Source organism: Myotis daubentonii, chromosome 9, assembly GCF_963259705.1.
Source record: "Myotis daubentonii chromosome 9, mMyoDau2.1, whole genome shotgun sequence".
Classification (NCBI taxonomy): Eukaryota; Metazoa; Chordata; class Mammalia; order Chiroptera; family Vespertilionidae; genus Myotis; species Myotis daubentonii.
The window spans coordinates 40748149-40775864 of record NC_081848.1 but is presented as its reverse complement, the minus strand read 5'-3'; the positions used below and the strand labels follow the sequence as shown (position 1 = coordinate 40775864).

The 27716-nt window shown below is 50.1% G+C and overlaps 2 protein-coding genes and 1 long non-coding RNA gene across 12 annotated transcripts in view; 1 reads left to right on the top strand and 2 right to left on the bottom strand.

The window, feature by feature from the left end:
* Positions 1-4010: 4010 nt before the first annotated feature.
* On the bottom strand, positions 4011-12679 carry KLHL35 (kelch like family member 35). The gene is made up of 6 exons (XM_059708427.1): positions 11143-12679; positions 9879-10063; positions 8184-8302; positions 7377-7565; positions 5240-5428; positions 4011-4336 (listed from the first exon to the last, which is right to left on the bottom strand). Exons 1-6 carry the CDS (start codon positions 12111-12113, stop codon positions 4148-4150), a joined length of 1842 nt encoding a protein of 613 aa, XP_059564410.1. The 5' UTR covers positions 12114-12679; the 3' UTR covers positions 4011-4147.
* Positions 8976-24901, top strand: LOC132240788 (uncharacterized). The gene is made up of 3 exons (XR_009454406.1): positions 8976-9063; positions 9134-12090; positions 24748-24901. It is a non-coding gene; the product is annotated as an uncharacterized LOC132240788 (long non-coding RNA).
* The window catches only part of GDPD5 (glycerophosphodiester phosphodiesterase domain containing 5), an 88640-nt gene continuing 82594 nt past the window's right edge, over positions 21671-27716 (bottom strand). For all 10 annotated transcript variants that reach the window (XM_059708425.1, XM_059708423.1, XM_059708417.1 and 7 more), the window contains 2 exons: positions 25676-25788; positions 21671-23319 (listed from right to left, as the gene is read on the bottom strand). In XM_059708425.1, coding sequence (XP_059564408.1) covers positions 23171-23319; positions 25676-25788 — 262 coding nt within the window. In that variant the 3' untranslated portion in view covers positions 21671-23170. The remainder of the gene's footprint in view (positions 23320-25675; positions 25789-27716) is intronic.

The window sequence follows — 27716 nt, the reverse complement described above, 5'->3', positions numbered from 1 at the left end:
CATTTTTATTTTTAGATTTATAAAGATCAATTAGAATAACCAAGTCAAAGAATTTTTATTTTTTAATGTTTTTTATTGATATCAGAGACGGGGAGAGAGAGGGAGAGATAGATACATCAATGATGAGAGAATCATTGATTGGCTGCCTCCAGCATGCCCCACACTAGGGATGGAGCCCATAACCCAGGCATGTGCCCTAACCAGGAATTGAACCTTGACCTCCTGGCTCATAGGTCGATGCTCAACCACTGAGCTACACCAGCTGGGCACCAATGAATTTTATTTTTTAAAATTTTTTATAGCATCTGTTTCCCTTCACCTACACAACTGTCTTCAGTGTATTCCCACTTGTGAACTGTAAGAAACAGTATGAAGTAAATTTGGGTGCATAAGCATCATAAAAGATGAAAGAATATTGCTACAAAACAGGATGGTCCAGGTTTTTTTGTCATAAAAATTCTGCATGATGAAATCCTGTTGAACGACTTTACTAAATAATGCCTTATGACTTAAAATACCATAGTTCCTTTCTATTTTTAGAAATATATTGTTCATTCGCCAGTTCTTGAGAAAATTCATCTAGGAAAGATTTTGCTTATGTGACCAATTTCCTGTCTTTAGAGACTAGAGTCCAGCAATGTGCCTCTGCACTCTTTTTCCAATTTGTGTAATAAGTGTGAAATGTCCTCAGTCAACTTTCTTTTCTTGTCATTATGGGTGGGAAATGAAAAGTCCTGAGTTTATTATTTTTTTAAATATATTTTTTATTTCAGAGAGGAAGGGAAAAGGAGAGAGAGGAACATTAATGATGAGAATTATTGTCTGCCTCCTGCATGCCCCCTACTGGGGATGGAGCCCACAACCCCGGTATTCCTTGACTGGAATCGAACCTGGACCCTTCAGTCTGCAGGCCAACACTCTATCCACTGAGCCAAACCAGCTAGGGCCTGAATTCTTAATTGATGTCTCTAGACTTCTTAGATATCTTTTGAAAAGATGACAACCAATACTTTGGGCAATGTAAGATGGAAACTGAAAGATGATGTAATAGTAATTTATTTCATTGCATCTTTTAGGCAATACCATCATTCTTCCATTTTTTTACCATCTTAGTCTTGTTTGACATAGTTGGGAATAATTGACGAGTAATATGATAATTTCTATTATGAAATAAAGTTTTTCAAGATACAGAAAAATTAAGTTCATTAAGATCTCAGTGTATTTTAGATTTATGCAAGAATCCAACTATTCCATATGGTGATTGTAAGAGAATGAATTTTATCCTAGTGTTTTATTTTATTTTTTTAAATTTTGTTTTATTGCTTAAAATATTACAAAGAGTAGCACATATGTCTCCTTTTTATTTTCCCCCTTGACCCTCCCCCGGCCTCCCTTACTCCCCAGTGTCTTGTGTCCATTGGTTATGCTTATATGCATATCCTAGTTTTTTAAAATAAATTTCCCCATTGTTCTTTGGGAGCCCACTAAAAAAGAACAGTCATAAAATTCTAATCCTTACTTAGAACTGCTCGGGAAGAAAACTAAAAACTGAATTTGGCTCCAGTGGCTTCTGATGGTATACCAGAGTTAAGTCTTTGTCTGGCATACTGCACGGCCAAGGGGCCATGCTCAGGGTTCATGCTCTGATCTTGTCTGGCTGCAGGGAGTGGTGGGAGTGGGAAAGCAGTGGGTTAGGAGCCAGGGAGACATTCCACAAAAGGACTAGTTAGACTGAGAGACCAAATTATTAGGTATAACTAGTATTCCTAGGAAATGAGGGCATATGGGGTGTCAACTTTTGCTTGTGTTCCTGTGAGCCTCACTCACTAGGGACATGAATAATGCCTCCCTTCATTCAAGGAGGCCCCTAAGGACAGGAACAAAATTCTATCAGGATGGGATTTTCCTCGATGGAAATGATGTATCTCCTACTTCTAAACAGCTGTGCTTCATTCATATGTGCAACACCCACATTCTCAGATTAGCAGAGGCTGGATGTGGCTGCATGGAGAGAGCAGGCTTTGGAGATAGCTGGATGCAGGTTGGAATCTTGGCTCTGCCACCACTTATCAGCTCAGTGACTTTAGTAAGCAAGTCACTTACAACTGAGTCTGTAAATGTGGGGTAGGCAATAGTACCAACTCATAGGCATTGTGAGGTAGAAAATAGCAAAAACTTTGATTTAATATATTCAATGGGAGGCCTTGTTCTGGGCACTGGGGGACACAGATGAAGCTGACACCTTTTCTGCCTCAAAGGGCGTCCTTTGGGTGTCGGGAGACAAAGGCCTGGCCATATGTCAGGTGACAGAACCAGGGCAGATGAGGAACACGAGGAGGGGGGTGGAGGGTATCAGGTCTGCCCAAGCAGACAGCAGGAAGGGGCATCAGCACTTGCATGAAAGGGCACAGGGAATGGTCATTGTGGGGGAAGTGGTGCAGTCTGCTTGGCACACAGGTGCCCAGCCCAGGTGAGGGAGAGCTTGACCTGGATTTGCCCCTCTCATTTCCACTTGGGCATCTGACGGGATAGGGCCTATCCGACAGGCAAATAATACAGTGCTTTCTTTGTCCTGGATGTTATCCCTGGGGTGGGGGCAGGCGGGCTCTGAGGAACTGGGCCTCCCCCTACACCCCCTTCATCTCTGCCATTATCAGCCGTGTCCAGGTGGTCACAGGCTCCCTAATCAGGGATAATCAGGAGGTAGGAGCTCAGCTGTGACCTGGGCCTTTGTGCTGGGCTGTAAAGGGCCAGCCCCAGCTGGAAAGATCTCCCAGACAGGGCCCTGGGGCTTTGGAAGATGGGAGGGGCGTGGGGATGGCCCTGTGCTGGAGGAGTTGCAGGAGCCTATGATAGATTTTTAAAAGGCAATCTGGGTGCAAATGAGGGGAGCCCCAGATGGGGTCTGGCTAGGTCCTCCGTCCTTTGGGCCTTAGAAACAGGCACAGAACCTGCACCACTAGGCCTCTGCCTCACAGATTCCGTTTGTGGCATCTTTCATTCCCTCTCTCATCACCCCTTCCTATCCAGCAGTCCTGTGTTGCTTTCTCTAGAGCCCAGGCTAACCCAGGTGCTTAGTCACATCAGGGGTTTGTGCCCCCTGTTGATGCTGGGGATGTTGGAGGTCCAGATGCAGCCTCGCTGGGTTCTCGAAGGCCCGTGGCTCTGGCACCCATCACCCAGCTGCAAGCTTCGGACCCCAAGGCCATTTGGGTTTCTGTTTGTTTCTTTCAGAGTGGAGCACCTCGGCCCTGGCTTCTAGCAGTGAGCCTGGACCGGAATCCTGTTTTTAAGGCCTTTATCCCTCAGAGCCTGAGCCCCAGAGCTCACACTTCTGCCTTCCTTGGGGTTTTACAGTTCTGTGGTTTCTGATCCTTGGACATGTTTGCTTACTTTTACACCTATGTCTTTGTCTTTTTCGTTGTCTGGGCTCTAATTTTGTCTATCTCTGCTAGGTATTTGAATTTGAGAGGGTTGTTCTCCTGACCAGAAATGTCTCATTGATTCTGCAGCTTCATGAAATACAGATATTAATAATTAGCTCACTAAAAGTTAAACGTGTTGATAATCTCAAGTTGAAGGATAGTGATTACCTCAGAGGACTATGGGAAAGGAATGGGTTTGGGAATAGACACCAGAGCCTACAAAGGCATTTCTAACATTCTACTTTTTTTGTTTTTATGTAGACTAGAAAAAATTTTTTAATCGAACCTGCCACCTTTTGGTGTATGGGACGACGTTCTAACCAACTGAGCCACAGGACCCAGGGCTGTGACAGATTATTTCCTAAGCTAGCTGGTAGGAAGGAAGATGTTTTATTATTATTATTAAATTGCACAAAAATATATATTCTTTTATGCATGGAATATTTCATATTTTAAATTATGTCCACACTGCTATTATGAAAGTAAATGAAGTAACATGTCGGTGCTTTGTAAAGAGTTAAAATAAGGAGCAGATACTTCTCCAGGCAAAGCAGGCATGAGCTGGAACACAGACCCAACCTCTGAATGACGTTTTATTTCTACAAGAAGGGGGGCAATAAGTTAAGGGGCTATTTACATGGCGGTTCCATGAGGAAAGCAGAGTGGTGAGCCTGAGTTCTCCCTTCTCTCTCTGCTCCTGGCTCAGGCTGTCCAAATCTGAGTCACCTGCCCAGGCTCTGGACAATGGTGACGCAGCCGTGGGAGCTGGTGCAGCGCTGCAGGGACGGCTGGGCCTCCACCTGCCCACTGCTGGGGTCAAAGGTGAAGACCCTGTCGGTGCTTTCCCCGTGATCATCCCGCCCACCAGTGATGTGGACCTTCCCATCACACACAGTCACGCCACAGCTCTCCTGGGTGTACAAACAGAAAGACAGTCAGCTATGGGGTCCAGCCTCGGGCTTACTTTGTCCCTAGCTGGCCAGGCCAGACAACAAAACCTTGACCCACAGAATGTGAGCAAGCAGTGTGAATGTTAGAGACCAGATATTGGATGGAAGGCAGAAAGCTCTGGCTTGACCCTTACTAAATGAATCCTGGACAAGTCACTTAACCTCTCTGGGCCTCAGTTTCCTTATCTGCAAAGTGAGAAGAACAGTCGTACCTTCCTTAGGTTCCCTTAGCAGTTAGTGGGGTTAAGCGTGTAAAGTGTTTTACATAGTGCCTGAAGCACAGTAAGCATGCCAGTAACAATAATAATAATTAACACCATCACCACCTTAGGATCTCAAGCTTAGAGAAGCCAGAAGTCTCAGGCTCTTAGGATCACTAAAGGTCATAGCTGGCTGGGACTACCAGTGTAACCACACCCCTATACAGTCTCTGGAGTTTCAGGAGGTGACAAAAGGTGGGAGAGGCAAGGTATACAGATGCCAGAGCATCCGTCCAGGGCCTGGGCCTCCCTTCTCTGAGACCACTGGGGCAGGGGAACTTAGCAAGGTCCTTCTCCATGCTCCCCCCTCCCATCTCTTCAGTAGGCTACCAGCTAGTGGCCTTCAGGACAGGAGAGAGTGCAAGGTGACTTAGACCAAATTTCCCACCCAAGGCTACAGCACTTGGGACTGGGGTTCCAGGCTCATTTGTGAAATGCAAAGCAGATTTTCATTGTGAGGGCAAAGCTAGAGAACCATGTAGAACCACCTAGCATGGAATGAGACACAAGACTCACTATCTCTAAGATGCAGATCCTTAGAAATGGGTCTTCCCGCTCCTCAGTAGAACCAGTGTCAGGGCCATGCCTAGGACCCTCCACTTACCACGGGGCTGGGGAGGATGGCTGCCTCCCCCCAGACATCTGTACCAGGGTGGTAGGTGTAGATTTTGCTCATGAGGCCTCCCACCACATAGATGGTGTCCTCGAGGGAGACAGCCTCAAGACATCGCTGAGAGAAGGGTGCTGGTGACTGCAGGCTCCACCTGTCCTCCTGGGGGTCAAAGCACTGCACCTGGAAGGCAGGAGGTTTGGCAGTGGTGAAGCTTCACCCCCCAACTGCCCATGCACTCCCACTTCTCTCCGTCAGGGGCTCATTCAGCACAGTATTTGCCTCAGCTAGTGTCTGGGCGGGTAGAGAAAACCCATTATCCCTGCCCTCAAGTCTAGTTCCACCTCTTTCTCCTACCCCTGGACTCCCTGTGTTGAAAACATCTTCATCCTTCAAGGTCCAAGGAGAGGTCTCCATTCCAGGACATGGAGATGCCGCCTGCATCAGTGCTATAGAAGTCAGAGCAGGTCCCCCATGGAAATGTGTTCCTGGCTGCGTGCACTGTCAGTCAGTCCTCATCCCTCTTCCTGGTGCTATGAGGTCATGACAAGATTCCAGCTGGGGTGTCTTGCAGCTCATGCCTCCCAGTCCTACAGGTGTTTAAGACACCTTTCACAACTTCTGAGGGCTTGTCTGTAGCTGCCTGCTCACCGTTACTCCATTTCATTGTTTCTTTGGAGACCCCCAGAATGGCCTAAAACAAGACAGTGCTGCATGAGAGGGTGCTGGGTACTAAATGGGCAGTTCAGCCAGCCCCAGGAAGGTGCTGGGAGAATGGGGTCAAGGGATAAGGAAAGACGAGTGATCCTAGCTGGGGAAGATTCAAATCCCAGACCACAGCCTGTGAGGCCATCTGGGGAAGGAGAGAGCTGTCATTATGAAGATTAATTTTTATTCGTAAAAACTAAATGAGTTTAGTAGACTATAGCTCACCCACCCAGTGGCCTATTACACAGTTACTGACGTGATGGCTTAGACGAGTTGCTAAGCATGTGGAAAGTGCATTCTGCTTCTTACTCTTACATGAAGAATAAAAAGCAGAATGCGAAATTTTACTGACAGTAAGAATGCACCAGCCAGTGTGGCTTAGTGGTTGAGCATTGATTCATAAACCAAGAGGTCACTGGTTCAATTCCTAGTCGGGGTACATGCCAGGGTTGTGGGCTCCATCCCCAGTCGGGTGCGTGCAGGAGACAGCCAATCGATGATTCTCTCTCATCAATGTTTCTATCTATCCCTCTCCTTCCCTGTCTAAAGTCAGTAATTAAAAAGCAAACAAAACAAACGAAAAAACAACACCACCAATAGTAAGAAGGCAAAACTAAAACAGAAAATCAAAAGTCAATTTAGAGGAAGCCGGGAGGCAATGCACCATAATATTAAATAGTAGTTACTATCCTTAGGCGGGGGAATTATGGGTGATTTTTTTCCTGTTTCCGGTTTTCTAAATTTTCAATAATGAGTATTATATTTTTGAATGGCACAAAAACTTCTTCTTAAAAAATATGTGTTTATTGGTTTCAGAGAGAGAGGCAGGCAGAGGGAGATAGAAACATCAATGATGAGAGAAAACCATCGATTTGCTGCCTCCTGCATGCTCCCCACTGGGGATCGAGCCCATGATCCAGGCATGTGCCCTGATTGGGAATCGAAGTGCAACCCCCTGGCTCACAGGTCGATGCTCAACCACTGAGCCACATCAGACACGCTGGCAGAAAAACATTTTCATTAATCCCACTCTTGCCCTCGCTCAATTTTTTAAAATCCTCACCCAAGGCTATGTTTGTTTATTTTAGAGAGAGAGGAAGGGAGATAGAGAGAAACCTTGATCTTGTTTCTTCTGTAGGTGCCCAGACCGGGAATCGAACCTGCTACCTTTTGGGGGTGTGTGTGGGAGGACCCTCCAACTAACAGACACCTGGCCGAGCACCCTCACTTAATTTTTTAATCTATAAAACCATATGGCACCAAGCAGCCCAAACATTCAGGCCTAGCTGTGCTGCTGACCCAGTGTGTGACCTCAAACATAGCTTACCTCAGGGCCGTTGATGGGATTAAGTAAGAAAATGGATGAGGACCGGAAAGTGCCAACTCAACGCCAACACATAGCAGGCCTCTTATCCACGCCCACCTTGTCTGTGCTGATGTTGTCCTGCCTGGCACCCCCAATCACGTAGAGCCGGCCAGCACAGGGCACCACCGCTGCCGAGCTCACGGCCTCCAGGAGCGGCTCCACAGACGCCCACGTGTTGGAGAAGGGGTCGTAGCGCTCCACGCTGTGCAGGCGCTGTAGTCCATCAAAGCCACCCACCACGAACAGCTATGTGTGAGGACAAGGGGGTCCCCCCACTAGAGTCAGGGCTGGCTCTGGCTGTGTGCCAGAAGCTATCCCACCCCAGCAAAAGGGCCCGGGCGAACCCCCATGCTACCACCACCCAGTGACAACCTCGTTTAGCAGATTTCCTCTCACTCGCTGGGGATAATGAGACCCATCTCTAGAATGGGTCCTGCATGTAGAATTGATCTGTAAAATACTCCACACCAAGCTAATGCTTAAATAATAGCTGGCAATTAAGGGTTTATTGCCTTAAATGATTCTAAGAAGCACTTTTATTTGCATTTCTGAGTTGGAGATGTAGCTTACAAAGATAACTGGCGGAGTGTGTGTGTGTGTGTGTGTGTTTTGGTCTTAAGTGGCAGAGTCAAGATTCAAACCTAGGCTATTTGGCCCCAGAGCCCACACCCTAGGCCGTAGGCTATACTATTACAGTAATTACTATTAGCATTAGTATTTTGATGTGACTTTGAGCAAGTCCCTTTCTTTTTTGAGACTTCAGAGCCCTTACAGAGAGAGAGGGTCTTAGAGAGGGCCTTCTCTAAGGACATCTATAGATCTATACCCTGGGCCCCAGCGGCAGCAGCTGCTGCATGTCCCTACCTGTCCGTGCAAGACCACCATCTTGTGCCTCCACCTGCCCTTGTGCAGTGAGGCCACCTTGATCCAGGTGTGCAGATGGGAGCTAAACTTCCACACATCATGGCTGTTGATGTGGCCTCCTGGGGAGAGAGAAGCAACTATTGGCCCCAGATCCAAAGGAAGAGTTAAGGGTAGACGTCAAGAAGGACTTTCTCCTGAGCTGACGTGACCCAGACCGTGTGCTTTGAATGAGTGGTGGCAAAGTCTGAGTTAGGACCACAGGCACAGACTTTTGAGGGGAGAGGCCTGAGAGAGACAGGGAGAAGGAACTAATCTTCACTCGGTACATCGTGGTGGTGTGCCAGGCTCTGAGCTCAGGGGAGCAAAGGGGGGCACTTTAGAAGTCTACTGGAGGTACCCAGGGCAAGAATCAGGAGTACACTGGGGCAGAGGAAGCAGAGCCACCCACACAGGATGGGGAGGGGTAGAGGGTGACCCCGGGCTTCTGTCTCACTCCTGCCTTCACCTGCATGGCTTCAGGTCTGTCTCATCCCTCCATGAGGTGTTGGGATTACTACCTAGTTTACAGATAGGAAACTCGGATGACGCGTAAGAGGCCAGGAATGACTTGCTGAAAATCACTGATCCAAACCAGAGCTTCCAGCCGCAAGCCCAACACTGGTATTAGTGAAGGACACAGCACGCTCTGGGGGTGGGGGTGAGGGGGGGGGGGAAGGGCAGGCACTGAGGGTGCAGGCTGTGGACTCGTTCTCCCTGGCTGGCATGGGGTTCCTGACCAGGGGCAATTCCGACCGCCCCCCCTCGGCCTGAGCCACACCTCTGTTTTGTAGCCCTGGCCTCTGTATTTCCAGTGGCCTTGGATAAGCTGTCCAGTGATAAAGTGTGGCCTAGATGGTGTCTGAGGCTTCCACCTCATTCTTCTGCTTCTTATCCTTCCCAGCCACCCATAGCTCCTACAACATCAAGTGCAGTCTACCCAGGCCTGGAGTCAAAGTCTCCCTGATCTGGCTCCAGACTCCCATTCCTCCCTCACCTGCAATGGCTTCCCTTCTCTCCCAGATACACTCAACCTGCACTTCAGAGCCCTGTGTACCGGGGTTCCTTTCTGCATGTTCCTGCCTTCATGCCGTTGCCTGTGCTGTTCCCTCCAAGTCGGGCCAGATTCCCTGAGTGGGATTCCAGCTCACTTGGGGTCTGAGAGTTCCCATCAAATTCAGCTTGGTCATAAAGGGAAGTCCATTTTCCCCTCTCCAGGGTACATCAGGGTAGCAGGAACTGTGTTTTATCCTCTGAGTCTCGAGGGCCTGAATCTCAGGAAAGGCACAGTCTGTTGGTATCAAAGCTCCTAGCTTTGTCAATTTTGTGACAATAGGGAAATTCTTAACCTCTCCGAGCCCGTTTTCTCATCTGTGAAATGGGACTGTAGAGAGAATTAATTAATGTAAGCCTCTTAACATAATGCCTGGCACATAGTAGCTAATAAGAAGAAGTGATTAATATGAGTTGAAGCTGACTTTACTGAATAAAGGGTGGAGTCACACCAGTGATTGGCTGTGCAGGACTACATACCATTTCAGCCAAAACTAGGTTATCAGGAAAAATCCCACCCCAATCTCCAGGTTGGTGGGAAAAAAGGGGCAGTGCTCAGGAGCCACGAGCCAATCCTGTGGGCTCCCAATGCGGCCCTGCTCTCACCTGAGACATAGATGTCATTGCGGAGAGTACAGGCAGCGAACTCGGAGCGCATGTAGCCAGGCAGGCTGGGCAGTGGGGTCCAGCGCTGGCTTTCTGGGTGGTAGGCGTCGGCGAAGGGCAACCTCATAAGTCCCTTGCGGTCACAACCGCCAATGACCACAATCACTTCAGCCAGGTCCATGAATCTGGCGTGGGGATAAGCTCAGTATCCATTGATCCGCGCCCAAGTTTCAGCCTCTCACTCTCTCACTGACCACACTGTAGAGTCCTCCTGCCCTTCCTTGTCCTTCTGTCCCTCTCCTAATCCCTGAGTTAGACTCTGTCACTTCCAGCCTTCCCTCTGGCTATTGATGGGACAAGGATCACCAATCCTCATCCCATTCCACTGACCTCTAAGTTACAGAAAAATCATCTTTACAAAGCCTTTAACCTTACTTAGAAAAATCACCTAGTTTATTCTTTATGACAGCTCTAGTAGGCAGGGATTATTACTCCTCTTACAGAGGAGGAAACTGAGGCTAAAACGTAGGCTTGCCCAAAGTCATGCAAGCCAGTAAGCAAAAGAGCTGGAATTCAAGCCCAGGTCTGTCTGATGCTAACCCATTCTCCTTACCCTTTCTGGCCTCCACTCCCTAATTCTGCTGCCTCCCTCCTATAACATCTCCTAAACCCATACCTTAATCACTGAACCAGGCTACATACCCTTTCAGCAAAGCGTTTTCCCCTCCCACTGACCCCTCAGACTTCTGACCCCACCAGGATTCCCAAACTCTTTAACCACTGGTTTCCTGCCTAATTCCTATGACAAATATGGAGCATCTTTGTACCAGCCCTGTGCTTAGCGTTGGAAATACAGTGGTAAGAGAGTGGACTTCCTTGTCTTCTATTTTGGACTACTCCACCCGTCTCCTGGCCTAGTGTTCCAGGCTCTGCCTACTTATATCCCTCACTAGTCTGAGCTCCCAGAGCGTTTAGGGTGTTTTCAAATCACTCTTGAGTCCCAGGGACCCAGCACAAGACTTGCACAAAGGGAACACTCAGAATTATAGACAGATGGGCAAGAGAAAAAGTGCATTAGGTGTGAGACCCCTGCACCTCCCCATTGGCTGTTAACTCTACAAGGGCAGAATGCCCCACACCAAGCCCATGGGACGTCTGTTGAATGAATGAGTGAATTTCATGCAAGAGGCATGACTGAAGGATGAATTAAAGAATGACGGAGGAATGAGTGAGTGGTTGAATGTTGGGGGAGTGGGGGTGGTACCTCCGTGGCCGCGTGCGCAGCCCACCTGCCTCCCGGCCCAGGATGAAGCAGGCCCGGGCCTCGAGGAGCAGCGGGCGGCACTCGCAGCAGGCCCGCAGCAGCTCGTCCGCCTCCACCTTCTCCAGGAAGTAGTCGGGCGCCAGCAGGGGCAGCCGCACGTGCTCCAGCAGGCGCCGCAGTTGCCCGCGTCGGGCCGGCGCGTCGTGACGCACCCAGCGCATGGCCGCCTCGAACACGGCCTCCTCGCGCGCCACGCCCAGCGCCGGGTCCGCCAGCAGCGCGGCCACGTCCTCGGGCGCCAGCTTCAGAAAGTCGGCGTGGCGCACCGCTTCGGTGAAGCCCTGGCGCCGCCCGCGGCCGCAGCGCCCCGCCGGGCAGGGGGGCGGGAAGGCGGCGGCCACGTGGCGCAGCGCCCGGCTGTTGGCGCGGAGGCTGCCCTCGAGGAAGCGCGCGCAGGCCTCGCGCAGGCCCGCCACGCCCAGCCGCCCGGCGGCCGCCTCGTCCTCGTCCTCGGCGCGCAGCTGCCCGCCTGAACGGAACACGTCGCCGAGCGCCACGGCCAGCGCTGCTGCCTCCCTGGTGCGCCCGGCGCCCGGCATCTCGGGCACCACGGCCTGACCGAGCTCTGGCTGCCCGGCTGCGAAGAAGCTGCAGAAGTGGGCGCTGCCCGTGCCAAGCGCAGCTCGGTGGCTCGGGAAGTCGTGGCCGCCAGCGCGCAGCACCGCGTCGGCGAGGGTGCCGCTCCCAGGGTAGGCGTTGAGGGTCTGCAGGACGCGCTGCGCGTGGCAAGACCCTGAGCAGGGCGCCTCAGCGCCGGGCTCTGACTCCTCCAGCGAGGGGCCCTCTAGCATCCTGCTGGGTAGAGAACGACACAAATAGCGTGGGAAAGTCCACCGGGCTGGGGCCAAATCGAGGGCAGGAAGCCCCTCGTCACAGGTAGGCATGAAAGTAAGTAGTGTGCGTTCTTTCATTCATTCAACTCCTCTTCCTTCCACTCTCCCATCCGGATTCCTAATGGCTGGCTGCAAGGATCCAGCAGTCTCTGCCTACTTGAGGGGCTAGCTAGCTCCTGCCTTAGTTGTTGCACCTTCTCCGTCACGTACTCATTTAAGCCAAATTGCCCTTCCTGCGCTTCAAATTCGCCAAGCTGTTTTCTGTTAGTATCAATAGAACACAGCTGACACGCTTTCATTTGGGTAATTTGCGAAGGATCTAATAAAGGAATGGTTTCAAAAGTATAGTAGAAAGTATTTAGGGACTCCCACAAGGGACGCAGCAGTGCCACGTGGCTACCAACTCCAGAGAGTGCTTACCTCTCCCACGGTTTGAGGGGCCGGGAACCTGTACAAAATATCTGAATAGGGAAGGGCCCCTTACAGGAGCTGTAGCCTTTGGTCCAGGAATTCAGGCCCAGTGTATGCGGAGGGGTACAACTCTACCTCCCTCTCCTCACCCCATCTTGTCTCCTGCCTATCTCCTGTAGGGGCCCCTTCCCCAACACCATCGGATTGGGCCCATAGCAGGTGCTCAGTACCTGTTCAAGGTCAAGTGTAGCATTAAACAAGTATGTATGGAGAACCTTTTCTCTGCCAGGCAGTGAGCAAGGCAGTCATGGCTCCTGCACTCGGGAGCTTATAACTTGGTGGTGTGGTGGCATTCCCCCGGGAAGTACAGAATATTAGGGGAGCTCTTAGAACAGTGGTTCTCAACCTTAGCTGCACATTAGAATCACCTGGGAATCTTTTTAAAATCCTGATTTCTGTCCTAGCCAGTTTAGCTAAGTGGATAGAGCGTCAGCCTGCAGACTGAAGGGTCCCAGGTTCGATTCCGGCCAAGGGCACATGCCTGGGTTGTGGGCTCCATCCCCAGTAGGGGACGTGCAGGAGGCAGCTGATCAATGATTCTCTCTCATCGCTGATGTTTCTATCTCTCTCTCCCTCTCCCTTCCTCTCTGAAATCAATAAAGAAATATATATATATATATATATATATATTAAAAAATCCTGATTTCTGGGCCTCATCCTCCAGAAATTCTGTTTCTTTGTTATGGGGTGGGGCCACAGCATTAGTAACAAAGAAACAGAATTTCCCGAGGATGAGGCCCAGAAATCAGGATTTTAAAAAGTTTCCCAGGTGATTCTAATGTGCAGCCAAGGTTGAGAACCACTGTCCTAGGGCAATAGGGCTGTTTGGGAAGTGCACCTGTACTTACTCATTCTACAGCTCATCTACAGCTCATCTACTGCTCTGGGCACTGTGGACACACGGGGACCTCAGACACAGTTTCCACCTGGGGATTCGCATTCTGGGAGCTGAAGGGCGCCCAGATGGAACGTTCTCCCATCCAGCTAAGAGTCTAGGCATCTCAAGCTATAGGTCCTGATGCAGACTGAGGCACCCAGCCCCTAAAAGTTGACATGCCACCTGCCTCTTTCATGCCCACACCCACCCATACAAACATGCTTAGATTTGTAGACACCACACCGTTAGGGCAGCCCTGTGTCCTAAGCACTTACCTGGCCATGCCCTCTCCCAGGCGCCCTGAAGCTGCTGATCTTGCACAGACCACTCCTGTTTGTCCTGCTGCCTGAGCCCCTGGCAGCCTGGGCTCCAGTGTCTCTGCTGCGCTGCCTAGACTGCCACTCAGGCTCAGCTGCAGAAGGACAAAGGGGCTGTGCGCCAGGGGGAGGGGAAAAGAGGGTGGAGGGAAAGAGGGGACGCTGGGCTTTTGTTCCACTCACTCTTGGACAGCCCTGGAAGGGAGGAAAAGGGGGAGGAGGGAGGAATGAGCATGTGATTGACAATGTGCAACTCCGGGATCCGTGTGCCTGGATTGGAGTGGCTTGGCACTGACTGCGCCTGAATGATGCACAGGTGTGAGGGTGGGTGCCTCTCCTGGGCGATGGTGTAGAGCCTGTGGTGGTGAGCTTTCAGGTGTGCCAGGGTACTTGTATGAGACTGGGAGAGAGTGTGGGGCTCAGCAGCCGCATAGCATTGGGGTGAGTGTAACCTTGTAGCTGCAGGTGTGACTAAGAATGTGACTCCGTGGCTCGAAGGTCTAGCTTTCCTTCCTGCGGTGTGACTGTGCCATGTCTGTATTCCTGCTGATAGCAGACGTCATTGTGGGACCATGCATCTGGTTATATGTCTAGTGTTTCCCTATCTCTTTGTGTCTCTGTGTGATTGTTCATTTCTGTGTGTGACAGGTGCATCTCTGTGGACAGTGTGTGCATGACAGGGGCCTCTGTCCGTGGACCGTGTCATGCGTGTGAACATCCTGTGGTCCTCTGTGATACAGTATGAGTTGAGGTTTTCACTCAAAAATGTACCTACCCTGGAAGGGGTACAGTAGGACTGGCATGGTGGTTTTGGACAGACCTGGTTGGGGTGGAGAGGAGGAGGCAGCTGTGGGCTGGGCTGGCCTCCCGGAGCCAGAGGGAAGCGACTCCATAGACGGATGCCAGATCATTTGCTGCCTCTACAAAGGGCCCAAGGGCCTGGTGTCCATGGGGTGGATGAACAGATTTAGCTTCACGGAAAAGGACAGCAGTTTGGAAGGAGGTTGCCTTGACTAGAGCACCAATGGGCCTGGGCACCTGTGGTCTGTCCTGGTGTTGCCATGATATGTCCCAAAGCCCTAGACCAGCCCCTCCTTTGGCTGGTCTTTCATCTTGACAGGAGGGATACTCCAGATTCCAGCTTTTTTTACAGAAAGCCTTATGCCATGAGGAGTCACTGAGGCCGGGTGTTGCAGGAACCTGCTCTGGCCAGGCTTAGGCGGCCCAGTCTGATAGGAGGCGTCACTGTGACGGTGGCCAGGTATGTGTCCTGAGGCCTTGGAGAGAGTGTTCTGAGGAGGACCCTGCTGCAGGGAATGAGGTATCCCCCTCCCGCCTAAAAATAGGGTGGTGTGTGTTACTCTTTGTTAAAGGATGTGAGAGATCCAGGCACTTTTTAAGAACGTTCTTTCTTTTTTTTTTTATTGCTTAAAGTAATACAAAGGGTATTGCATATGTGTCCATTCCCCCCCCCCCCCCCGCCCTAGACAGTCCCCTAGCCTCCCCTATCCCCCAGTGTCTTATTTCCATTGGTTATGCTTATATGCATGCATACAAGTCCTTTAGTTGATCTCTTACCCCCCTACCTCCTGTCCCTCAACCCTCCCCGGCCTTCCCGCTGCAGTTTGACAATCTGTTTGAGGCAGCTCTGCCTCTGTATCTATTATTGTTCAAAAGTTTATAATGGTCTCTATTATCCATGAATGAGTGAGATCATGTGGTATTTTTCCTTCATTGACTGGCTTATTTCACTTAGCATAATGCTCTCCAGTTCCATCCATGCCGTTGCAAATGGTAAGAGTTCCTTCCTTTTTAGAGCAGCATAGTATTCCATCGTGTAGATGTACCACAGTTTTCTAATCCATTCATCTACTGATGGGCACTTAGGCTGTTTCCAGATCTTAGCTATGGTGAATTGTGCTGCTATGAACATAGGGGTGCATATATCCTTTCTGATTGGTGTTTCTGGTTTCTTGGGATATATTCCTAGAAGTGGGATCACAGGGTCAAATGGGAGTTCCATTTTCAGTTTTTTGAGTAAGAACGTTATTCTTTATTCCCATCCTCCACCCCTCTCCTCATTGGCAACCATCAGCTTGTTCTCTATATCTGTGGGTCTATTTTTGTTTTGTTTATTTTATTCATTTTTGGTGGTTTTTTTTTAAGATTCCACATATAAGGGAAATTATACAGTTTTTGTATTTCTCTGTCTGACTTCTTCCACATAACATAATCCATCCATGTTGTCGCAAATGGCAAACTTTATTCTTTTTTATGGCTGAATAATATTCCATTGTGTATATGTACCGCATTTTCTTTATTCATTGATTGATGCACACTTAGTTTGCTTCCATAGCTTGGCTATTACTACTAATGCTGCAGTGAACATAGGGGTGAATATATCTTTTCAAATTAGAATTCTTTTTGTTTTCTTCCAATAAATACCTAGAAATGGATTTGCTGGATTGTATGGAAGTTCTTTTTTAAAATTTTTGAGGACCCTCCATATTGTTTTCCATAGTGGCTGCACTAATTTAAAATCCCACCAGCAGTGAATGAGGGTTCCCTTTTCTCCACGTCCTTGCCAACACTTATTATTTGTTATTTATTGATGATAGCTGTTCTGACAGGTGTGAAGTGATATCTCATTTTAAATTTGCATTTCCCTGATGATTTGTGACCTTGAGCATCTTTTCATATGACAGTTGGCCATCTGTATGTCCTCTTTGAAGAAATATCTATTCAGGTTCTCTGCCCGTTTTTAAATCAGTTTTTGTGTGTGTGTGTTTGTGTTGTATGAGTTTCTTATATATTTTGGATATTAACTCCTTATCGAAAGTGTCATTTGGGAAGATCTACCATTAAGTGGGTTGTCTTTTTGTTTTGTTGATGGTTTCCTTTGTTGTGCAAAAACTTTTAAGTTTGATGTAGCCCCATTATTTTTTTCTGTTGTTGCCCTTACCCAAGAAGACATATCCAAAAAGACATTGCTAAGAGTAATGTCAAAGAGTTTACTGCCTATTACGTTTTCTTCTAGGACTTTTATGATTTTAGGTTTTACATTTAGACTTTAATCCATTTTGAGTTAATTTTTGTATATGGTCTAAGAAAGTGATCTAATCTCTTTTTGCATGTATCTGTCCAGTTTTCCCAACACCATTTGTTTTTATCCTATTGCATATTCTTGCCTCCTTGTCATAGATTACTGATCATGTAGGTGTGCTTTTATTTTTGGACTCTCTATTCTGTTTCATTGACCTTTGTATCTGTTTATATTCCAGTATCATGCTGTTTTGATTAGGATAGCCTTGTAATATACATAATTTGATACCAAGTAGCATGATACCTCCAAGTTCGTTGTTCTTTCTCAAGATTTATTTGGCTCTCCAGGGTCTTTTGTGGTTCCTTACACATTTTAGGGTTATTTGTTTAGTTCTGTGTAAAATGCCATTAGTATTTTGATAGGGGTTGCATTGAATCTGTAGATTGCTCGGCATAGTATGGACATTTTAATGAAACCGATCTTCCTATCCATGAGCAAGGTGTATCCTTTCATTTATTTGTGTATTCTTCAGTTTCTTTCTTCAGTGTCTTACAGTTTTCAGAAATAATCCCTTTATCTTTTTTATTCAATTTATTCCTAGGTATTTTTTTTTATTCAATTGTAAAAGGCATTTTTTTCTTTTGAATAGTTCATTATTGGTGTATAAAAATGCAACCCATTTCTGAATGTTAATTTTGTATCCTGTTACTTTACTGAATTCATTTATTAGTTCTAATAGTTTTTTCGGTAGAATCTTGAAGGTTTTCTTTATATAGTATTACGCCATTTGCAGCTAATGAGAGTTTTACTTCTTCCTTTTCAATTTGGATGCCTTTTATTTCTTTTTCTTGTCTGATTACTGAGGCTAGGACTTTTTATACTCTGTTGAATAAAACTGGTGGAAGTGGACAACCTTGTCTTGTTCCTGATTTTAAAGAAAAAGCTTTCAGTTTTATGCTATTGAGTATGATGTTAGTTGTGGGTTTGTCGTATATGACCTTCATTATGTTGAGGTATGTTCCCACTGTCCCTACTTTGCTGGGAATTTCTATTAAAAATGGGTGTTGGACTTTGTCAAGTGCTTTTTTTTTTTTGCACCTATTGATATTATCATGTGATTTTTCTCCTTCAGATTGTTTATGTGGTGTATCACATTAATTGATTTGCAGATAATGAACCAGCCTTGTATCCTGGGAATAAATTCCACTTGACCAGGATGTATGATCTTTTTAATGTACTGCTGAATTTGCTTTGCTAATATTTTGTTGAGGATTTTTGCATCTATGTTCATCAGGGATATTGGCCAAAATTTTTCTTTCTTTGTATTGTCTTTTTCTAGTACTGGTATCAGTAATGCTGGCCTCATAAAGTGAATTTTGGAGCCTTTCCTCCTCTTCAATTTTTTTGGAGTTATTTGCAAAGGATAGATATTAATTCTTCTTTGAATGTTTGGTAAAATTTACCTGTGAAACCATCTGGTCCAGGACTTTCGTTTGTTGGGAGTTTTTTTTTTTTTTTTAATGACAGATTCTATTTCATTAGAAGTTGGTCTATTTGGATTTTATGTTTCTTCATCATTCTGTTTTGGAAGAGTGTATGTTCCTAGGAATTTATTCATTTCTTCTAGGTTGTCTAATTTGTTGGCATATGATTGTAGTATTTTCTTTCAATTATTAGTATTTCTATGGTTCAGTTGTCACTTCTCTCTCATTTCTGAATTTATTTATTTTGGGCCCTCTCTCTTTTTTTCTTTATGAGTCTGGCTAAAGGTTTATCAATTTTGGTTATCTTTTCAAAGAGCCAGCTCTTAGTTTCATTGACCTTTTTTTATTGTAATTTTAGTCTCTATTTTGTTTATTTCCATTCTGATCTCTTTTTAAAAAATATATTTTTATTGATTTCAGAGAGGAATGGAGAGGGAGAGATAGAAACACCAATGATGAGACAGAATCATTGATCAACTGCCTCTTGCATGCCCCCTACTGGGGATCGAGCCTGCTACAACCTGGGCATTTGCCCTTGACCGGAATCGAACCTGGGACCCTTCAGTCCACAGGCCGACGCTCTGTGCACTCAGCCAAACCGGGTAGGGCTCCATTCTGATCTTTATTATTTCCTTCCTTCTACTCTGGGCTTTGCTTGTCCCCCCCCCCCCACCACCACCACACACACACACACACACTCCCCCCCAATTCCTTTAGGTGTAAGGTTATATTGTGTATTTGAGATTTTCCTTAATTCTGAGGTAGGCCTTTATTGCTATGAACGTCCCTCTTATGACTGTTTCAGCTGTGACCCATATATTTTGGGTCATTGTATATTCTTTTAGCTCAAAGTATCTTTTGATTTAACCCTTGATTTCATTGTGAACCCATTCATTGTTTAATATGTTATTTAGCCTCCACACATTTGTGTGTTTTTCAATTTTCTTCTTGTAATTGATTTTCAGTTTCATACTATTGGGGTCAGAGAAGGTACTTTATATGATTTTAATCTTAAATTTATTGAGACTTGTTTTGTGGCCTGACATGTGGTCTATCCTGAAAAATGTTTTCACATTTTCTATGTGCACTTGAAAAAAAATGTGTACTCTGCTGCTTTTGGATGAAATGTTAAAAAAAATACTAAGTCCATCTGGCCTAATTGTCATTTAAGGCCATTGTTTCCTTAGTGATTTTACTTTCAGTCTGAATGTGTCTTTTGATTTAAAGTGAGTTTCTTGTAAGTAACATATAGATGGGGCATGGTTTTTTAATCGGTTCAGCATCTTATGTCTTTTTATTGGAGCATTTAGTTCATTTACATCTAATGTAGTTGTTATGTATGTACTTATTGCCACTTTAATGGTTGTTTTATTTTTTGTTGTTTTTATAGTCCTTTATTCTTTCTTTATTTTTGATGCCTTCCTGTAGTTTGCTGGGTTTTTTTTCTTTTTATTTTTTTTTAGTATTTTGTTTGGATTCCTTATTGTTATTATTTTTTAATATAGGTTTTTGGTTTGTTACTACCATGAGGTTTATGTACATCATTCTATATCAGTGATGGCGAACCTTTTGAGCTTGGCGTGTCAGCATTTTGAAAAACCCTAACTTAACTCTGGTGCCGTGTCACATATAGAAATTTTTTGATATTTGCAACATAGTAAAACAAAGACTTATATTTTTGATATTTATTTTATATATTTAAATGCCATTTAACAAAGAAAAATCAACCAAAAAAATGAGTTCACATGTCACCTCTGACACGCATGTCATAGGTTCGCCATCACTGTTCTATATCAATAGCAACCTATTTGCATTTAAATTTAAGTATATTTTCAAGGACTACATTTTTTACAATCCCCTCCATGGTTTATGATGTGGTGTATGTGTGTGTGTGTGTGTGTGTGTGTGTGTGTGTGTGTGTGTGTTTAGAAGGAGAGAGAGGGAGAAATAGAAACATCAATGGTGAGAGAATCGTTGACTGGCTGCCTCCTGCATGCCCCCCACTGGGGATCGAGCCCGCAACCCAGGCATGTGGTGTGACCGGGAATGGAACTGGAACCTCCTGGTTCATAAGTCGACAGGCTGGTAGGAGCCAAGCAAGTGCCTGAGATACATGGGGCACTGGCCTACCAGCCCTGAGCAGCTGCAAGAGGGAGGCAAGTGTGTGTCGTAATGTCCTGGGGGTTGTGCTTGCTGCCTTTGTTTGGAACCACAATGGGCTCAGGTGATGTGTTGGGAACGCACTGCAGCAGCCTTGCAGTTAGGTCCATTACCTGACTAGAGCCCCACCTGTGCTGTGGGGGTCGAGGGGGATGTAGTCTCACTTGCCCTCTAGCCCCAGATATTCCCGAGGTTCCTGGAGAACTCCTGTGGCTTCCCAGCCTTCTGTTAGGTCTCTCTCATATTTAGTTCATTCAGTCCTCAGTTGTTTGGAGTGATTGCTCTCTATACATGTGTATACTTGGTTGAGTTCAGTGTCTTCCTGTGCCACTGCCATCTTGGACCTCTAGATTGAGGCACCTTTATATCTATCCTTGGGAAGGAGGACCCTGGAGGAAGTAGAGGGAAGGCTCAACCTTGAGGAGGTGTCACCCACTGAGGCCCAAGGGAGGAAGGATGGAGTGGATCTACAGGGGGTGGCAGGGAAGGCCTCTTTGAAGGGCAGGCAGTCAGGTTGTCTTCTGCAGACAAGGGAGGACATCAGGAAGTTGGGGTTCTCAGTAACTCCTCAGGTCAAGGCATAGGAGCCAGGGTTGACCATGTGCTGTGGGCTCAACTGAGGGTGGAGGCAGGCCAGCCATCTGCCCAAGTAGAGGCTGGCTTCCATCCTTCCTCCATTGTTTGGGGTGAGAGGAGGAAGTTGGACTGTCTGCATTGGGAAGGGGGTGCTCTGGTGAGAGTGGGACTCTGGCTCTTCCACAGAGAACTCCTAGCCTGCTCTACCCCCTCCTGGGAACTCCGGGATGTCTCAAGTTGCCCAAGTCGGGCCAGGAGCCTGGGATATCCTGGCCAGGGGCACTGCCCGGACAGGGAGGAGCAGGCATGAAAGGTCAAGGCCACTTTCCTGTTGGGCCTGCCAGAGGCTGGAGAGCAGGCTATGGGGCATTTTGGGTAGGACAGTGAACCCCACTCCTGACCCAGCTGTTCCAGGTTTCACTCGTACTCCCTTGTGCCCAAGGAGGGGCAGGAGCTGACCTCTGCTCCAGGAAGGGGAGCACTTGGCAGATGCTCAGTGGGGGAAAGAAGGGGTGAACCCTTCACAGGTCCTGAGAGGCCGTCTTAGAAGTTAATGTGTGTGTGTGTGTGTGGCGGGGAGGCCCAGCCTGGGTTCCAACGTTTGGGAGGGGTTTCTCTTCCTTTCCTCCAGGAAGGTGGCAGAATTACTCCGACCCCAAGAATTCTACCCAGAAGACCCCTGTTTGGAGAAGAGACACATCCCTTGGTTCCAGAAAGCACCATGTTTATTTAATGCAGGCTGGTGCTAGAGTTCAGCTTCTCCCTTTTCCCCTTAGGACACACCCAAGATCACACAAACTCTTAGGACAAAGATGGGGGTTACAGACCTGCCTCGAGGCCACTGCTGACTCCTTCACAGAGGGCAGAGGTCCAAGGACTGAATGACAGAAAGGGACATCTGTGGACTATACTGGGCTTTCAACCCAGGCACCCCAATGTGCCAGGAGTGGGGTGGGCTGGCTTTGGTCAGGTCCAAATCCTTGAGAAGTCCAAGCCAACCTTCTGCCATGGTGGAGAGGCATCTGCTGGCTGAAGGTCTGTCTCCACAGGTCAGGGAGCTCAGAACACCCCCATGGGGCCGTGCGGGGACCTCCTAGGCCCTTTGCTCACCCTGACACCAGACCCAGGAGCCCTCCCCATCTTCCGAGCTGTTCCTGGCTGGTTACAGAAGGCATGGGTGGGATTCTGGTGCCACTTGTTCTGTGTGGCCTTGGACGGTCACTTTCTCTCTCCACGATTGGCCCCAGCCCTGGGCTGTTAAGGAACCTGCCAGCCTGCCACTCTCCTGCTCGTTTCTGAGAACGGCTCCTCCTCATGTCATGGGGCCAAGACGGAATCCCAAACTCGGCAAGCTCGTCCCTATCCTTCCAGTGACAGTTCAGAAATGATGTGTCAGCATGGCAGCTTTAACCACTTGGCCAGGTCCCTCCAGCTCCTTCCTCTATAGGCCACCTTGGCCACACGCCCGCCCCCTGACCACGCCCAGAGAACGCTCTTCCCAGGGGGCCCTGCCCTGTGGTCACTGTGCCAGCCTCACTCTCCTGAGCCTGCAGGTCACTCTGTCTTGGAGGCTGTTGGACACTTGGGCAGGACCGAGCAGCCCTGAGCCTGCTCTTCTGGCCACTTCCAGCTGCTCCCAAGGACGTGGCTGGGCCCCCTCCTGGGGCAGGGCAGGTGGCGGTGGGCTGGTCGGAGGAGAATCCCCACGACCGCAGGCTTTCCTCCTGCGGCGAGCCTCCTTGTGCTGTGAGACTGAGGTGCAGAGCTGCGGGGGGCAGAGGCCCGGCCCCAGGTCCTTGGGCAGGAGAAACAGAGAAGTCGGCTGCCTCACAGCCCAGACAGAGGGTGGTCCCCGTGAGCATCCACATCCTCCATTGCCACAGGGGAAAGGGCACGGCCCAGTGGCCCATCAAAGTGTCCAGGATTCCAGGGAGGGTTTCAGGGGAGGACCAGGCCCCACACTTCCCAGAGGAAGGATCCCCAGGCCTGCAGGGGCATCTGGGAGGCTGGAGTGCTGGCCCAGCTGGGCCTGAGCGGGGAGAGGAGCCCCTACCCCCTAAGAGAGGTCATGGCGGACAGGGGCTGGAGCCAACGAGGAGGCCATGGCGCCGGCTCCCAGAGCACTCCCAGGCCAGACAGGCTTCTGCCTGCTCTTCTGGGTTCCCGGGTCTCTCCATTAGGCTCAGCCTGGGAAGACGGGGCTTCAGCTAACGCCCACTCCGGTCTGCGAGGGTCTTGGTGTGGCCGCCAGTCCCTCGGGGGTCCACTGGGGTGCTGGCGCTGTTGGCATATGTGTCGTAGCTGTTGTCTGAACATACAGAGAGTTCATCGGAGACCTCCATGCCATCGCTGATCTCTGTTGGGCCAGAGGAGGCAGAATATGAGTGGGGGCAAAAGAGGTCAGTGAGGATGGCGGGAAGATGTTGTGGGAGGGTGGCCTGCAGCGACCCCTGCTCAGGCTCTTGGATGCTGATGAGACCACTGGGTTCAGGTTGGGTGTTGAGATTGGTATTCAAGGCCCCCTGGGTGTCTCCTCTCCCCCGGAACTCTTCCTTCTACAGAAAACCACCCGCATCCAAACCATCCGCTCGACACCCATGTATTTACTCTCCCCAGGGCCTTTGCACAAACTGGCCCCTCTCCTGGGAGTGACTGCCCCATCAACACCTTCTTTAAAAATCTGGCTCGTTCCTCTCATCTGTGTTACTGCAGCCTCCTCACAGCCTCCCTGACCCCGCTCTTCTGGCAGGGATGGGACCTTCTCATGCCCCCCCCCCACTCCCTCCCACCCCATCACATCCTGTACTGCCCCTGCCTGTGGCCCCCACCAGCGGGAGCACTGCGAGGATAGGGGTGATGTCTGGGCCTCTGTGTCCCCAGTGCCTGGCACAGAGCTGGACACAGCAGAGGCCCAGGGGAAGGTCTGCTGAGCGGAGCTGAGACCTCCCTGAGGGGACTCAGGGTTCCTTGGTGGAGTTGAGGGTCTCTGGAGACGACCTCTCAGCCTGGAGTGAGGACTGTGATCGACTCCCCTCGGAGCCTGCCTCAGAGGTGCTCAGTGAATGGTCTTTGGCACTATAGGAGGGGAGGGGAAGGGTTTGGGCAGAACCTGCCAGGCCTCCCGGTAGGGGCTGGCCTCCTGCCTTCCATTCATGCTCCTCAGCCCTCTGACCTGAGGCCGGGCACAGTGCAGGACCTGGGGATCCCAGGTGCCCTGGACTGGCCCCTTCCTCCAGGAGGGGCTCTCCAGTGTGGCCAGAGGGCTGTGGGACACCGGGGGGGGGGGGGAGGAGGGGGGGATGGGGGGGCGGGCACTCCAACCCATCTTGGTGCTCAGGGAAGGCTCCCAGGAGGATTTTTTTTGAGCAAAGGTAAGCAAAAATGTGTGCCTCCTAAGCACCTGAAACAGTGTCTGACATTCATCTGTTTGAGAAATGAATCGTAAAGGAGTGGATGGTGAGATGGTCACATGATCCTTGATCCTTGGAGCCAGCCCCACCAAAACCACAGTCACCCCCACTGGGCTCTCGCTCGTCCATGCGTGTTTACCAAGGACCCTCTGGACCGGCGTGGCCGCGACCCTCACACGTATCCTTTGGGGGTTACTAGCCCACTTTACAGACAAGGAGTCTGATGCTGAGGGAGGTTAGACAGTGTGCTCCAGTCCACACTGCTAGTTGGGGATAGAGCTGGGATTTGACTCCAGATCCACCTGGCTCCTAAGTGCTCTATAAATCTCTGCTTTTCTCTCTGTTCCCATATTCACGTCTCCTGAATTACCAAGATGCATGCTGGGAGGACGCCGTGCGGACAGGAAGATGACCGTCTGCAGGCCGAGGGGAGAGAGCTGGACCAGACCCTTCCCGCGCAGCCCTGCCGACACCTGGATTTTGGACTCCAGAACTGCGAGGCAATAAATTTCTGTTGTCTGAGCCTCCTACTTCGTGGTACTTTGTTACAGCTCAACTGCAACAACGGCCAAATACAAACCTTCCCACACCCTCCTCTGCTTCCAGAATGAGGCCCGAGCTCCTGACCAGGCCACCAGGCACCAACATGGAGTGAGCCAGCTGCGGCCCCGCCACGCCCGCCGTATGGAACGGTGTTTGGTTGCCGGTGCCCTGAAGCAGTGCTCCCTCACTTCCTCTGAACACTGCTCCTGCCTGGACTGGCCTTCCTGCCCCTGCTCGCTCCGCCCTCAGCGCAGACCCCTCTCCCAGGCCCCTCCTAGCCATCCTTCCGCTGCAGCTAGGTCACTTCCTTGCAAAGTGGGTTCCAAAACCATCCCTACTGCCCCAGGGAGCTCTGACCACTCTGCTCTGTACCCCACTTGGGCTCAGCGCCCTCCTCTGTTAGTGCTCTAGTGGCACCCCGTTTCCCGTGTTCTTGCTTATAAAGCTGCCTCCTCCTCCATCAGACGGAGTGCCGGCCGGCAGCAGCAGGGATGAAGCCAATATTTGGGGTCCCTGTATGAACCAGGCAAAGGGGGACAGGCCTTCACAGCAGACGCTGCCCCTCCACCCCGCTCCTGCACGTCACCCTTGCCCACCACCCATGACACTGACATGGCTGTGTGTGGAGGGCGTGTGTATATGTGTGTGCCTCTGTACGTGTGTGGGCATCTACGTGTCCATGCCGTGTGCCTGTCTGTGTGTGCTGTGTGCATGTGTAGGGTAGAGAACTGGGCCCAGGGCCTGTCTCGGGGCTGCCACCTGAGAAGATGAGCTTCTCCTTCATGATGCTGACGTCCCGGCTGGTCCGGTGCACGGCCGCATTCAGCATGATCTGCTCGGGGTTGTAGCTCCGGATGCCACCCAGGCGCCACCTGCGGAGACGACCCCGCGGATCAGCCCTCCCCACCCATCCCTGGCGCAGGGTCCTGCCCTCTCCCAGAGCCTCTGGCTCGGGCCTGAGAGACCAGCAGGACTCCTGTCTGACTATCCAGGTGGGGCCCAACGAGGGCAGCTGGAGCTGGAATCGGCCTCCTGACTCTCAGCCAGACCTCTCCCGCCTTCCTCTTACTCCAGACCCAGCGCCGCTCCCCGGGCCCAGGGTGTTTTGGGGGGCTAGTGGGTTAGTTCTGTCTCAGGTGCCTCCAATTAGTCACCTGGTTTCTTTGGACGTGATACATGTGGGGTGGGGAGGGCTTACCAGACATGACTCTGATGACCTACCCTGGGGTACACACTAATCTTGGGGAGTCCCAGCTGATGTCTCCTACAGCTCCACTGTTATGAGTCGGCTGAGGGAAGCCAGAGGGAACCCCCAGGGAGGAAAGCAGAGAGGAGGGGAGATGCAGGGGGCTTTGCTCAGAACTGGTCTCACAGGCTCGTAGCCAAGGACTTAGAGTGACTTGGGTTGGGTCTGTGCTGCTTTCTTCCAACAGCCCTGCAAGAGGGGGGCATATACTCCCCAAAGGGGAGCCCCGGCTGGAGTGCCAATCCCTCTGATGGCTGCGGCCGGGCTGCGCAGGCATGAGGGGCCACGTGAAGACAGGCACTGCTTTTCCTGTTGTCGTCCTCAACTAGCCCCAAACCCCTGGCCTCTGACCTTGAGACTTTGCAACCTGGACAGAAGGATTCACGGGGCCCCCACTTCCACTCCCACCAAGAGAAGCGGGGGTCAGCTTGGAAACAACTCAACCCCCAGGGCACGGAGCCCTGCTGGGGTGGATGAAGGGAGCCCAGACGCCACAAGAAATCAGTTGTTTCCAGATGGGGTCAGCACAGCTGAAATGGACAGACAGATGGACAGGCAGATGGGTGGGTGAACAGAGTGGACAGACGAGGGCAAAGCAGGAAGCAGAGGGGAAGGCAGCCTGCGCTCTGGCTGGGCGAGCACCCTTCGTGTCCTTTGTGTCCTGAGGACAGCAAGTGGGTCTCATTTATCACTGTGTCCCTGGCACCAACCTCAATGCCTGCTGTGTGTGTGTGTGTGTGTGTGTGTGTGTGTGTGTGTGTGTGTGGCGGGGGCCCTAAGTACTTGAGTGAATGGAAGAACGAGGAAACGATCTGCACCAGGGCCCCCTTCTCCGTCAGGCCTCTCTTGACCCCCAGGAAGAGAGTGACACCACCCTGGCTGTATGTTGTGCAGGGCCAGCCTCCCAGGCACGCCGACCCCCCTGCAGGCCCAGCAGCGCCAGCCAGCACCTCCGTGCGTCTGCTGAGGCGAGGGTGGAGGAAAGCCTGGGTGATGTACCTGGGCTGGCTCAGCCCCCCAGCCAGGGAGCAGTCTCTCCTAGAAGCTGCTCGGTGAAGCCTTCCAACCCAGGAGGGCTCAAGGTGCTTGACCAAGGACTTGGGTCTCCCAGACCGAAGTCTCATTGGAAATTAACATTAACCCCGAAGGAGAGCGTCCGGCCAGGGTTTCTGCAGCCATGCACATCTGAGACAGGAAGCTCACCCACTGTGGGCCTCTCCAGGGGAAAGTGGGAGCGTGTGTATGGGGGAGGAGGGTCAGACAGAAAGTGAAAAAGAGATGAGAGACACAGAAAGGTAAAGAGAGAATGAGTGATGGGAGAGGCAAACCCAGGGAGCGGAAAGGCGACAGCTGGGAAGGGAGAGACAGAACTTGGTGGGGCGTGCGCTGGGCAGCGGGCAGGCCCTGCAGGGACACCGAGCAGGGAGCAGGCAGAGCCCTGTCTGGGGAGGAAGATGCACTGGTGCTCAGAGGCCAGGTCAGCAACCGGCAAGGAAACCCTGGCTCTCCAGGTGCAGAAGCAGCAGGAGGGAGAGAGCAGAGGGGCACACACGG